The sequence below is a fragment of the Sinocyclocheilus grahami genome, unplaced genomic scaffold, assembly GCF_001515645.1.
Source record: "Sinocyclocheilus grahami isolate Dianchi unplaced genomic scaffold, SAMN03320097.WGS_v1.1 scaffold839.1, whole genome shotgun sequence".
NCBI classification, from domain to species: domain Eukaryota; kingdom Metazoa; phylum Chordata; class Actinopteri; order Cypriniformes; family Cyprinidae; genus Sinocyclocheilus; species Sinocyclocheilus grahami.
The window spans coordinates 125,155-140,334 of NW_015506018.1; the positions used below are offsets into that span (position 1 = coordinate 125,155).

Sequence of the window (15,180 nt, forward strand, 5' to 3'; positions counted from 1 at the left end):
ATATCTATATATATATATATATATATATATATATAAACTAATTCAAAGTAATAATACATGCAGTACTATAATACTATATAAACAATACTAAAAATCATAAAAATAGTTGCATATATATATTTACCTTTTTTTATTAACTACATTTATAATGGAAACTGAACTTTTTACTTTGAAAACCAATACATTAAATACACCAAAGCGTATCATATTCATGCAATTCTGTGGAAGTGTATGTGTAACTGTGTATCTTGGCCATCACGACAGCCATTTCTGGACGGCCCATTAACCAAGAAAGGATGAGTCACTTTAAAAGGCTTATAATCAGTGGGAGGGGTTGGTCTCAGGCTATCATCCAATCACAGTCTGCACTTGTGCAGTTATTATATTCATTAGCGAGATGATTATGAAGCTTTGATGAGAGGAAACGCCCTGCTGCTCTCGAGCACTGCAGACACCTGGAGCAGTTGCACTACTGAGAGGATAATGGAATTACACCTGCGCCAATGCACTCTCTCTTTCTCTCTCCCGCTTTCTCTTCAGTCATTAAGAGATTGTTTCTCTATTAAAGTACAAGCCCATTGCTCTTTTGTTGTAGTGTCTATTGGAGCATGTATAAACCCGATTAAAGCAGGATGGTTCTTATGAATCCTAGTGTCCCTAATGAGTTCCACAGATATAATAGCTCTGTTCCAACACTTAGTGAGCTGCCTAACTATAGACGCATTTTAAGGATGCTGACACAAAGGATTTTCCAAAAGATAACTTTCTCCTTTTAAGGTAACAGCGTTTGCCCAAATTTTAAGAAAACATGAATCTTTCAGAGAGTTATGGGAATCCCAGAATGGATTGCCATGCATCTAAAGGGGAAAAAGATGGTGAAGGAAGTTGAGAGAAGTGTTCATTTATAAATATATATTGACAGTCTTGAAAACGAAAACTATTAAACATTGTTTTTATTAATTGAAACAAAGCTGAAATTAAAAAAATATTAGACACACCAAGTACCAAATATAGGTTTACCTTGAAGTATTAAATTTAACAAAAATAAAAGCTGAATGGAAATATTAAAAAACTAAATTATATATATATATATATATATATATATACATACTAATTAAAATTACAAAACCTCGTACTTACTAAAACTTGAAAGACTGAAAATAAAAAATAAAATAAAAGTTAATTCAAAATATGAATAAATACTAGTAAATAATACAAAAATATCACTGTATCACTTAATATCAGAAATTACAGATTAAAAAGCTGCATTGCCCAAATGGAATCTGTACTACAATCTCTAAAAGATTTCCATTTAAGAATTAAAAAAATATATTTTATACAATTTAATACTAAGGAAATACACAACATGTTTAGTGCAATTTAAAAATGACCATTTGAACCTTTCACTTATTTTTTTTTTTGTTAGTTTTCCCACAAAATCAGAACAATGATAAATAAATTAAAGCAAACCAATATACCAACATTGCTAGCTTAGCAACATGCAAACCTACAGTATGAGTCAAGTGTGAGTCACTTTTCTTGTGCACTTCCTGCAAGGAGCACTATAGACAGCTAAACACCATATAAAACATATAATAAACCAGTCAATGAGGATCCAATTCCGTTAGGCTGATATCTTAGAAAGCAGTTGCCTATGTAGGCAGCAGACAGGAAAGAAGCTCAACAGGTTTAGGAACAGAGCTAAGAGCTTAGACAGGTACGATGACGGCAGTGTGTGGTAAAAGAAAACAAATCCATGAGACTAAAGTAAGGATCTGTCAGGCAATATCAGGCAATCAAACCGGCCTGAACAGTTGTTGTTGTTTACTGTTTTCCCTAAGCAGATTTCTGTCATGTGTGATTATGCGTCACTTTTGAAAATCTGTACGGCTGGGAGAAATAATGACCTCTCTTGCACAGAAAGTAAGCGTTTAGACATCCTGTTCCAAGAATGTGTCACAAATATAACTCTGACAGATGGTGAAAATGTGCTGTTAATGACATCACTTCCTGTGCAGATATATCGAAGCATCATTAAATATTAAAATAAAGGGAAAAAGTCTCTTTTGGCTCTGTCTTGCTCCCACTCACACACACACACACACACACACACTCTCTACCCCAGAAAGAGTATGTAATATTAAAGTCGGATTAGGGCAAAAAAGCGGATTAGTATTTTAGTAGCATTTGTGTTTTATTTAAAGTTCTAATATTAAAGGACTAGCAAATATAAACCCAGCTTGCGCATATTTCTCTCACACATTTCAGATCACTGCCATGTTGGCGATATTTATTCTCACTTCTGATCTGGTTTGTGTCTTGTCTCCTTCCTGTGCAGCTGGCAGCGAGGGGTCTGCGAGCGGTGTTGCAGGTGGAGAGATCCGCTCTACCGCCCTCTAATCTGCTAATCTGTTAAAACATGCTGTCCTCCAAGAATACGCTGTTTTTGGGAGAGTGGGGTGTTAGATTATTTAAGCCCCCCCATAGCAGCAGACAGGAGATCATCCCTTCCTGATAACTGTGAAATTGAGAGGTTCATGTAAAATGACGGCTGAGTGCAAAAAATGCTCCGCCAGCATTTTGCCCTAGCCTGTTTTTCACCCTCTTATGATTATCTCTCGCTCTCCATCTCTATCAGGGCATCGGCAGCATTGACGTTAATTACAGACCATCGAATAGACGTAAAAAGCACCATCCATCAAACATAGACACATTGAAGACGTGAGACTTATTGAGAGTGTGAGACAAGCTAACATGCTTCAATCACACATTGAGATTTTCATTGACTGAGAGAAGAGGCACAGAGGATAAGTTTCATAGAGTTGTATCGGGACCACAATTTTTGCTTCGCTACACCACCAGCCTCAGTATTGATACTAAATCTTGACATAAAAATTATAATTATACTTTATTTGGAGTACTACTTGTGCACAATGCATATTTCTTAATATTAAGCATAAAATGTGTTTTAATGTCACTATTGATGAGGATTGTATGATCTTTGAATAATATTAGTCTTTAAATGCAAGATATTTAAAGTGTACCTGAAGTATACTTGCAATAGTTCCAGTTTAACACAATCAAATATACTTAAGTATATCTTTAATTGGACTTCAGCACTACTTACGCATAATTAAAGTTCATTAAATACAAAATTAGTTGTTCCTATTTAGCAGGCTTAAGGTATACCAGTTTAGTATACCAACAGTACAATTGCAGGGCATTTTTTATTAAGTACATATATATTTAAATGTATTTGTAGTATACTTATCATGAAATAAATTTTAGTATGTTTATTTTTCACTAGGGTTCAGATCTGGCTTCATCCAATCAACAACCAATTGATAGAAACAAGTCCTCATCCCTACAGTTTTTTTCATCCCTTTTGATAATACATTTTATTCAGATGTGCATCACAGTTTGGAACAAATAATGATGCTTGCAGTGCACTATTTGACCGGAAGGGTAAAGATTACGTTTATTTTCCTCAGTTACAGCTAGTTAGAGCTAGCCTGCTTCCAATCAGACACAGAGATGAAGTAGTGCAGTAAGATCACATTTGTTTGAATGAATTATAGCATTTATTTAAATTAACTATTGATCGATTGAGAGAACATTTTTTATTAAGTACATATATATTTAAATGTATTTGTAGTATACTTATCATGAAATAAATTTAGTATGTTTATTTTTCACTAGGGTTCAGATCTGGCTTCATCCAATCAACAACCAATTGATAGAAACAAGTCCTCATCCCTACAGTTTTTTTCATCCCTTTTGATAATACATTTTATTCAGATGTGCATCACAGTTTGGAACAAATAATGATGCTTGCAGTGCACTATTTGACCGGAAGGGTAAAGATTACGTTTATTTTCCTCAGTTACAGCTAGTTAGAGCTAGCCTGCTTCCAATCAGACACAGAGATGAAGTAGTGCAGTAAGATCACATTTGTTTGAATGAATTATAGCATTTATTTAAATTAACTATTGATCGATTGAGAGAGAGAGAGAGAGAGAGAGAGAGAGAAAGAGAGAAATAGAGAGAGAAAGAGATGAAAAGTTGGTTTGTAATTCCCTGCATCTGCATGTAACTACCTGCATCTCTCTCTACAAACAATGAAGCTGTAAGTTTAGTTACTTCAAAAACAGTGATTTTTACCTCCTTGTTGCTGAGAAATATAATGTTGCAATTCAGCAGTGTTGACAACAAGTTTCTGTGGATGTTTTTGTGTGTGCACAGCACAATCTGCAATATCTGTGTGCAGGTGATGTGTGTGCATCAATTAAAACAGCGCATTAACATAGAATAGTGATTAAACTGACTTGGATCTACCTGTGCATTAAACAGTTTTAACTGCAATTAAAAAATCAGTTCAAATCTGCAATAATGAAATCACATCTGGATTGGATTGATATATTAATATAAAAAAAAATTTAAAAATGTTTGTGCTTGCATTGATTGCCTGAACCAAAATGCTGATACATATCCTTTTGATTCTGCCGTATTGTTTTCTTATACTATATGAGATGCAACCCTATACAGGTTTGTGTTTTTTTTCAGACGATCTTTTGTTGTTTAAGTCCTGTTTAAAGAATGCAAATAGGCTGTGGCTTTCTGAAATATTTGTAAATGTCAGAAAGAGGCCTGTGGGAATAAACGAAAAGAGAACATGGGCAGACATAAGTATCACACAACCTGTCTGCTGTGGTCAGTCCTCTTCCAATAATCCAGAGGTCAGTGTTCCTTCCTTCTCAGGCCGACCCACATTTGCACACTTCAGTGAAACTCCCAGTGCAAACAGCCAACTCTCAAACAAATATTCTCCTATACACTTCAGACCCTTGAGAGAGACAAAAGGAGGGGTAAAGAGGAAAAAAAGTGACATTTTGATGGCTGACCAATCCCGTTGAAGCTGAAGATTTTATTCTTTGGCTTCAATTTGAGAGGAACGGAACCTTTCCCCTCTCCTGTCATCCGGCGCTTCTGTGTTTCTTCTGTGTTTCTTCCTTCCCTCCGCACTCATCTCTTCCTCATTTCCGTCTTGTCATCCAGAGTCTCATCAAATGTCAGAGAACAGCATGCATCTGCATCTTGAAATACATATTTGTGGTGAGACCGATCTCCCTCAGGTCCTGTGGAAGAGGTCAGCACATTTATACAGAACCCTGATGAGACCACCTAGTGAGAATGTGACGGCAAATGTCCCAGGAGACGCCACTCTCTCTCTCTCCTTTTCTCGTATTTTAAACTGCTCTTGTCAGTTAAACAAAGCTCTTCAGAAAGCCCTTCACAAACTTGCATGTACAATGTAAGAACAGGCTGCTATTATTTGACTTCAAGGTATAGTTCACCCAAAAATGACAATCCTGTCATAAATAATGGAACACAAAAGAAGATGTTTTGGAGAATGTCTGAACTGTTTTTGTCCAAATAATGTCAATTTCAATGGGGTTCAAAAGTGTGATTTATCCAAACAGGTGATTTATCCAAACATAAGTGCATACATTTGATTGTATATATAATATTTAAGACTTTGTTTACTTTTACATCAAATCAAAACACTGATCAACATTTACATACACAGACTACATTAAATATGCTAATATGAACATTAAAAGTCAAACCTTATGGTTCATGCATTAAATTCATTTATCTTAATGCCCTGTTTGCATTGTTTTATTGTTAACTAAAATGATTTAAATGAAGTGAAATAAATGTGAAATAAAATATTGATATTAGATTGAAAAGATTACACTTGCATGAAAGTTTGAAATGTTGCCTTGGCAGCTAACTGGAGTTTATGTTGAAGTAGCCTACTAAAATGATAGAAAAATTAATAAAGCTAAATAGAATGATAAAAAACTAAAGCACAAAATTACTAAGACATAAAATCTAAAAATAAAAGCTAATTCAAAATATTAATAAATACTATAATAGTATATACATAATCCTGAAATAAAACCTTTTTAGTGACTTGAATCATCTTGGATCCCCATTAACGTTGAAACACTTTAAAATATCTTCTGTTGTGTTTCGCAGAACAAAAAAAGTCATATAGGTTTGGAATGACATGAGGGTGAGTATGATGGCAGAATTTTCTTCCCTTTAAGACAGTGAGGAGAGAATATTTCCAACTAGTCAGTCTGTTTTTCCATATTCTCTTAAATAGAAGCAACTTTTCAGTACTGTTTCTCTGCACTGAAAGACCTAACATTAAAAACATTAATCTATTAGCAGGTTCACAGGTAGGGTATGATAATGTTCCGCATAGTTATATAAAAGTTCTCTTTCAACAGCTCTCTCAAAATAACACCTCCACAATTCGAGCACAGGAATCACACCTATCAGCACGTTTTTCTTTATCCTATAAGAATAATGTGTCAGCACCTTTTCTCATGCAGAATTCTGCTTGAACACATGCTTGATTCCACGGTAATCAGGACGCCTGATGGATAGGAAGCTGTTTTTGTTTATGGAGAGTGTGAGCTTGCTGCCATCTGCTCAGAGATTAAACACCATGCTCTGATGGAATACATAAACACCCATCAAGCTCAAAGCAGCTTGCTTAAGACACTCATAAACGCCCATTTTAAATCACTTACTCTAGTGCGCTCAACGCACACACACTCAGGGAAGCCTCGTTTGACCAATCACAGGCGAGAGTATTAAATATGACCAGAGTTGGCACAGGCACTTCTTTTATAAAGCAACAGCCTTGCTAGAATTATAGTTAGCAAATTATAAATAAAAGCACAAAACATATAATAACATTGTTTTGAATAATCAAACACTAATGGAGCCCAGAGCCATTTTAAAGGACGCTGCAATCTAAATTAAACAGGAAAGTGAATGCTAATAATTAATGAAACAAAGGTTGCATAAAAAATATCTTACAGTAAAACAGTGAAAATTAGCTAAACTAAGCTGAAAATAGCTAGTTACACTGCACCCTACATGGCAAACGTAACTTGCTACATGTTTACTACTTGATATGTTAAATATAAACATAAATACTACTACATGCTTATTTAAGTGGTTTCAATTGATTATAGATAAATGTTCCACTTCATCCAGCATTCTTTTCGTTCTCTTTTCTAAAGTATCTTCTTACAGTTTTACAGACTGAAAAACCACTCCGAGCTATTCAGAGTGTGATTCAGATTAAGAATCAATCGTGAATGGGTTCAGAACATTTGATAGCCTCTATTGGTTTATCAAACAAAACAACCCAAAAGAGTGATTAATTCAGGAATCGGGAAGTCTAGTTCTGGTTCATTTTGAACTTTCTGTTCATCAAAAAATCCTGAAAATAATGCATCACAGTTTCCACAAAAATATGAAGCCGCACAAAGGTTTTCAACATTGATATTACGAAATGTGGATATGTAAAGGATCATGTGACACTGAAGAATGACGTAGGCTGATGGCTGCTGAAAATTCAGCTTTGCCATCATAGGAATGAATTACAATTTAAAATGTATTAAAATAAGCAGTTCGTTTAAATTGTAATGATATATTTTTAATAGAAGCAGCCTTGATTAACTTAAGAGTTCATTTAAAAAACATCAAAAAATCGTACCTACCCCAAACTTTTGAGTAGTGTAAAATACTGGACATATGACTAGATTGCTGAAATATTCTTGGAGAAAATTTAACATTTGTCAGTGCTTCCCTGCTATGTAATGAATTGAATACAATAGCTTTGCTTCCGAAGTGACATGATTTCAAAAATAGCGACACTAAAGCCCAAAAGTGGTGAAAAAAGGTTGAATAAAACTCAATGAGGCTGGGGAGCTCTGGGAGGGTTTGATGGTGGTTTGACCTACATGTTTTATGCCACAGATGAAACAGAGCAGCGGGCTTGAAAATTTCACATTTTTAATTCTCCTTCTGTGTCTCTCACAGGCCATATGGGTGCCTTGGACAGGCTGTGAACGGTCACAGGAAAAGCTAACACATATCAGAGAATCATGCACGGAGTTCATGCTAGAAGTTATGGAAAAGTCAAAAGAAGTTATGCGGTTGAGAATCGGTTCTTATAATGTTTTGTCAGACAGACTGAAATGGCCTGTTTTCAAACACCGAAAATTCATGCTGGTTAAATAACCAGGGAGATCTGGTACATCAGTAGCAATACAATAGCTTTGAAATATAACAACACATGTGTGTATGCAGGGCAGCTGCAGGCCAAATGGGTGCCCTAAGCAGAACTGTATTGTTGTGCCCCCTCCCTCAAATATTACAGAAGTAAAAAAAAAAAAACACCTACTATAGGGGTCAAAACAGAACTTTAATAAAATATTAAATAAATCAATAAATTGTAATAAAATTGCATTATTTACAAATTACAATTGTAGCTCTAGACAGTTACCTATGGCTATGATTTTATTAATACAGTTGTCTGATTGCTTTTATAGTCTCAAGCATTCAGAAATCACACAAAAGAAAATTAAACTGTTTTACTACGACAAAACCATGGTTAATTTTTGTAAGGGTTGTGATTACCACATGTTTTTTGTTTAAGAAATTATAGAGGCTATGTCATCTATCACAAAAAGGTGGCCAAAAATTAAAGATTAAATGGATATTTGAATTAAATGTTTGGTTGATATTAAACAAGCATTTGATCGTCCTGTAACAGCAGCAATTACCAGGCCTTTGGCTTTTAACAGTGTTATTCAATGAAACCATATAATTATTAATTAATCAATCATTATTGCATCATTGTTTTTATATAATGCATTTTAAAGTCTGTTGTTCACTTAGGTATGTTTTTATAACCACACAAAAAAGATTATCTTAATACTTCTTTGTAAACAATTATTTGAAGTAACAAAACCATGGTTAATTTGTGGTTACCATGGCTACAAGAACCATTATTTTTGAATATTAGATGCGTTGGTGATGGTAAAATTATCACCGACATAAAAACAAGTTATTAACGTCAACAGCCAAAAAAGTTTCACATGATTATGAATGTACCTAAAAGTGATGCACGGGCTTCATCTTTTTTTCTTTTTCTTTTCTCGGCGCCGGATTGCTGATGTCTTGTCACTGACATAGTTGTCCATCAATTAAGATCATTTGCACTGAGGCGCAAATATGAGGTGCGAGCGGGCACGAGCGAGAATGCGGGTGTCATGATCTCTAGCTGGAGTGCCCATGAGCTCCTCTAGAGGGCACTCCATTCTGTACCTTGCCATTCACTCAGGACTCCATTTCACATAATCCTTTGCCCGGACTCATCAAGTGCATCACCTGTCTCTAATCAGATCTCATCATCAGTTCACAGCTGTCTCACATTAGTAGGACTTTAAGAATAGCACACACACTCTGTCATCGCTGGTGATTGAATGTTGTATAGTTCTTCTGTGGTTTCTAAGTTTCCGTGTTTCTCTGTTTCCGTGCCTTCGTGTTTTGATCCCTGGACTGTTTTCTTGTTTATGATTGTTTTGCTGCCTGCCCTGACCATTGCCTGATTATCTGGATTACTCTTTTGCCTTGCCACTGCCATCGCTGTTTGCTGTTGTTGACCACGCCTGTCTGACTACGCTCTTATTAATCCTTGCATTTGGATCCCCACTTTGTCGTCACGCCTCCCTCGTTACAGAGGGAATGGCGCGTCACTGTTTACTGCGTTCACTGTAAAATGCATTTTTAATAATTGTGTGTGTGTATATATATATATATATATGGTCATGTTTATATTTTTATTTATGTATATGTTCATTTTAATATTAATATAGAACGGAAGTTTTTTTTTTTTTTTTTTGAGCAACTGGGATGGTGCCCCCCTGGGAGTTGGTGCCCTACGCAAACTGCATACTCTGCGTATAGGGAGCGGCTGTACTGTGTGTATGTAGGGGGGGGGGGGGATTTTTAAGAAAAGTATCTTTATCACTTCATTTGTGAAAATGATCTAAAATTGAAAAACTGAAACGATCTAAAATATGTTTCATACCAACAAACACTAAGTGCTCATTTATTTTGTCACCATTCAAATGCTATTTATAAACATATAATCCATAACAAAATGTTCACTGACATCTCAGAGATCAGTGTTTGATCATAACAGGGAATGTGACTTAGAAATATCTGGTTTTATTGTTGATGTTCAAACACAGACAGAAAGAGACAGAGAATATAAGACAGGTGACAGATTGGGGATAAAACAAGGTCAGGGGTGACAGAAATCATAAAAACCAAATGCTTCGGTTCTGTCACATGACAGCACCATCGGTCAGCGAGCACTCAAACACACAATCAGTGTTGGGGAAGCAACTTTAAAACTCAAAGCTACTTAAAATCTTAAAAATCCGTAAAAAGATACGTAAGCAGGCAAAAATCTTGATATATTAGAATATACTGTTTCATTTTAATTAGAAGAGTAGTTGTGTGTTGCTAGTATCTATCTCAAAAAAGGCTTTTTGAATGTATGACTCTCAATTACGGTAACAGCATTAAACTATAACAGATACATTTACACTAAACAACTATTAAAACTGGGTTGTAACTGCCATGAATGTGTACAAAAGCAGTTTGTAGAATGAGACTTCATGAGACTTATGAAAAAGTGTTTAAGTATTTTGCTTAAAAACACTTGAATCCTTTACATAAAGCATCTAAATGAACCAAATCACTATGTTTTTTCAGACTTACCAATGCTACTGTACATATTAGACTAATATATAGAATGAGTGGAAAACATATTAAAGCAGTTTTTAAATATTTTGCTATACAGATAGTACACAGTGATTCTGTGAATCGATTATGTTTGAACATGTTCATTGCGGTTAATCTTCCAATGAACCAATTCACTAAAATAGTTTTTTCAGACCAGTGCTACAAATCAAACTAATATATAAAACGGGTTGAAAACACAGTCATGTAAAGCTATGTATTCTGTATTTTTTTTTTCAATTAGTTAATTTACATGAATCACCCTAATGAACTAAATCACTAAAACTTCAGACTTGCCAGTGCTACGTATTAAACTAATATATAAAATGAGAAAAGTATTTTGCTTTAAAAAAAGATTAAATAAGCTACATGAATGTGACTTGAATGTGTGAATCAGTTCTTTTTGAACAAGTTCCTTGTATCTTCCCATTGAACCAATTCACTAAAACAAGCTTTTTTAGACCAGAGCTACATATTAAACTATTAAATACAATGAGTCTAAAACATGTATATCAGTTTTGAAAAGCAACATTTGCTATTACAAAAAGGTGTAATATGCTAAACAGCAACTAAAATTAGCAAATTAATTATTTTTGAACAGTTTAATCTTGATGAATTTTCCCAATGAACCGATTCACTAAAACAAAGATTTCAGAATTTTCCTCCACAGTGTTGTTTGGCCATAAAGCTTCTTGCACATTTATAAACTCTTTCCTCTGTGTCCTTGCGACACACCGTCCCCACTGAACTGAACCATTTCTCTTCATAGTTTTGGTGTCACTGGTCTCAGTGTCTTGTTTAGGGTGGGCAGGTTTAGGACATGTCAGACAGACAGAGCGAGACTCGTGTTTTACAGGGCAGAAGGGCACAGGACACACACACACACACAGAGAGGGCAGGAGAGCTTGTCCACAAGAGCCATGTCTCTTCCTGCGTTTCATCTCATGACACACTCATCTGTCTCTGTCTCTCTTTCCACACTTCTGTCTCTTTCTCTTCTTTATGCCCTTCAATGGATCTCTGCAGCCCTTCTCCCTCCTTTACTCTCTCTCTGTCTTTCTCTCTCCAGGGATATTAGTTTTATTGAGAGGATGAGCCTCATAAAGAATGACCTACAGTAGCAGCAAACTTTCTGGCTATATTCCCTGTGTATGTGTGTGTGTGTGTGAAACAAATACTTTACTCTCATTTAGCTCATTGCCCCTGAAGCTTTTGCTGCTCGTAGAGAAGAAGAGTTTAGAGTTATTAGTTTTTCCCTCCCAGTGGTTTAGTGTGTGTGTGTGTGTGTGCAGTCACCTTGCTCTGACCTGTTAGCAGTAGTGTGTAATTAACTGATTGTCCGAACTATTTCCCACCTCTGATTGGCTCACACGTTTAACTCCTGGACTACTTATCCAATCAAAATGAAGAACTACTGTGTAGGGAAGACTGTGGTCAAGAAAAGCACACAGATTTTATTTTCTAATGACATTCTAGTGACTAGTGACTCACATCATTTAATTCCAGCAGTATGCTGTATAATTAGTTAGATGTATTTTTACATCACAATAAAAGGCAATGAATTCACAAATCATTCTCTATGTGACATTTTGAGATTTCAATTTACGGTCCCCTCCACCCTCTTCAAAAAATAATCTGAGCCACCATTCTGCTGCAGAAGACGAGAGAAGTTCACACAATGAGTGAGTCATGTTGTCAAGAAATGAAATCTGCTCACCACAAAAGAAAAGAAACAGGCTGTGAAGAAGCGAGTGTTTCATTTTAAAACAAGTCATATTAATAGTATCCGACAATTAGCTTAAAATTACTGCACAAGTCAGAAAAGGATGATAAGGTTTATCACCCTCCTCATAACATTTTTGTCACTTCTAAAAAAATAGCATTTTGATTTAATGGACAAATACACTCAAAAAAGAGAGTAAATTACACTGCATTGCGTCACCGGCTTGTCTACAAAACCAGGTAGATATTGCAAGATGGTGAACATATCATAATAAACAAACAACAAAACTGGCATTTGATTTACCACTGATTTAAAGAAATAGTTCACCCCAAAATTAAAATTGTCAACATTTACTCGCACTCATGTCATTCCAAACCTATACAAGTTTATTTCTTATGCTGAACACAAAAGAAGATATTTTGAAGAACCAAACAGTTGTTGGTCCCCGTTGACTTCCATAGTAGGGAAAGAAATACTATGGAAGTCAATGGGGACCATCAACTGTTTGATTGAAGAACCAATGTTCAGCATAAGAAAGAAAAGCTTACAGGTTTGGAACGAAATGAGGGTGAGTAAATTATTTTTTGACAAAATTATGACAAAATGTTCATTTTTGGGTGAACTATCCCTTTAAGGTAGTTAAAAAGATTACAGCAAATGACAAAACATTAGAGATCACTACCATTTAAAAATTCTCCGTTTTTTTTTTTTTTTGAAGAAAGAATATTCACCAAGGACATTTTAAATTGATCCAAAGTGACAGTAAAGAGTTTTACACTGTTACAAATCATTTCCCTTTTAAATAAATGCTATTCTTTTGAATGTCTCTTTTTATCAAAGCTTTTATTTCTCCATTTCTATCACCAATGGAATTTGGGTTCCTTGCCACTTTATACACTTTATATTTGGCAATATTATTAACTTGACTGCACGGACACTATTGGATGAGAACTGCTTTATAGAAAAATTAAACTCATTCCATAATTGATGGACTTTACACAGTTACTGAACCGAACTGAATCAACACTGAACTAATTTCAGCTGAATAATGACTGTTTACTATTGTCGTTTTAAAGCTGCTTTACAGCAGAACTGAATTTTATTTGCATCACTGAATCACTATTTTCTTGTTTTCACTGTAAAGCTACTTTGAAACAACCTGTATTTGCTGCTGAAAATTCAGCTTTACCATCACATGGATAAATTATGTTTTAAAATATATTAAAATATAAAACAGTTATTTTAAATTGTAAAAATATTTCACAGTATTGCTGTTTTTTTCTGTATTTTATCAAATACATGCAGCCTTGGTGAGCATAAGATTTCTTTCAAAACATTAAAAAGTCTTACCAACCCCAAACTTCTGAATAGCTGTGTTACATGTCTAACCAGAAGTGTAGTTTTACCAAGGCCATGAGGTCAATTCTCGGAAATCCATAAATTGATAAATGTACCCCTTGAATTCAATGCAACTGCCAGTTGCATAAATCAGAATCAATCATCTTCAATTACTATATAAAAGAAACAAGTGCTTATGACAAATAAACTCTTATCACTTTCTACTGGATGTAGTAAGCAGCGGCCTCTACATGACCCCAGAGACGTCAGTGTCCTGCGCTCTATCAGCTCTTCTCCTCATAAATAGAGAGCATTCTCTAGATTATTTTAAGCTGATCTAAGCATCCACCTACCACTGAGCTGTCTACAAAAACACGCTGCATTCTGTCTTTAGTTTGGGCTTTTAACGTTCAAATTTCTTGTACAGATAGACACAAGAACCAATCTTCAGATCTTATAGAAAATGTTTATGGTAATATCGCCCCAAATCTAACTTCGTGCAATCCACATAAGCTGTTTTTTAATGAGACGGCTCATTAAAATAATCAACACTGTAGGTTAAAATGAAAATAAAGCAACAACAACAAGCTTGACCGAATGAACCTTGACCTTGACTTACCGATGTGACTGCGGTGAGAGGAGGCATCAGACAGATGACCCCAGAGAGACAGAAGGGTCAACACCACCAGCAAGAGCCACGCGCACACCTTCTGTACCGCCCGCTCCTGCATTCTGAAACACACACACACACACACGCACACACACAAAGCATATCTGGCAAAGCTGAGATGCTAAATTGGTGCTCAGGAAACATTTCTCATTTTATCAATGTTGAAAAACAGTAACGGTGCAGCTAATATTTTTCTGGAAAACATTTTTTTTTTTCAGGATACTTTGATGAATAGAAAGTTCAAAAGAACAGCATTTATTTGAAATATATTTTTCATATCTTTGTTCATCCTCACATTTGACCAATTTAATGCATTCTTCCTGAATAAAAGTATTAATTTCTTTTAAAAAAAAGTCTATTGTAAAATAAGACTGCTGCTAAAAATATGACGTCGATTGGGGGTTTAAGCTTTAATTAGCAAAGTCAGTTCCCTTCCAACCTCCTCACAATTCGCACTCTGGTCGAAAATAATTGACACTTCTGAGGAATGTTTGTGTCGGGTCTAATGAAATTAAATCATAAAACTGCATAGACCATTGGTTTAGACACTTCTCAGCTTTCTTCTTTTTTCCCCATTTTTAAAAAAATCTCATACAGACATTAAGAATTTCATTTGTAGAGAAAATGAAAGCAGATCATTCATTTACAATGTATTGACATCTGAAAGGTAAACGGTGCAAATAAACTCTACATATGTATGTGTGCAGCTGTGTGCTTATGCTATAACCGTAAGCTTTAGTCTGTAATTCTATATAACACTTCCACA

At 35.1% G+C, this 15,180-nt stretch overlaps 1 protein-coding gene across 1 annotated transcript in view; it reads right to left on the reverse strand.

Moving 5' to 3' along the window:
• LOC107562776 (protein FAM19A2-like) overlaps positions 1-14,475 on the reverse strand; it is a 35,773-nt gene extending 21,298 nt beyond the window's left edge. Inside the window, exon 1 of the mRNA XM_016247497.1 lies at positions 14,364-14,475. Coding sequence (XP_016102983.1) covers positions 14,364-14,475 — 112 coding nt within the window. The remainder of the gene's footprint in view (positions 1-14,363) is intronic.
• Between the last annotated feature and the right edge of the window lie 705 nt (positions 14,476-15,180).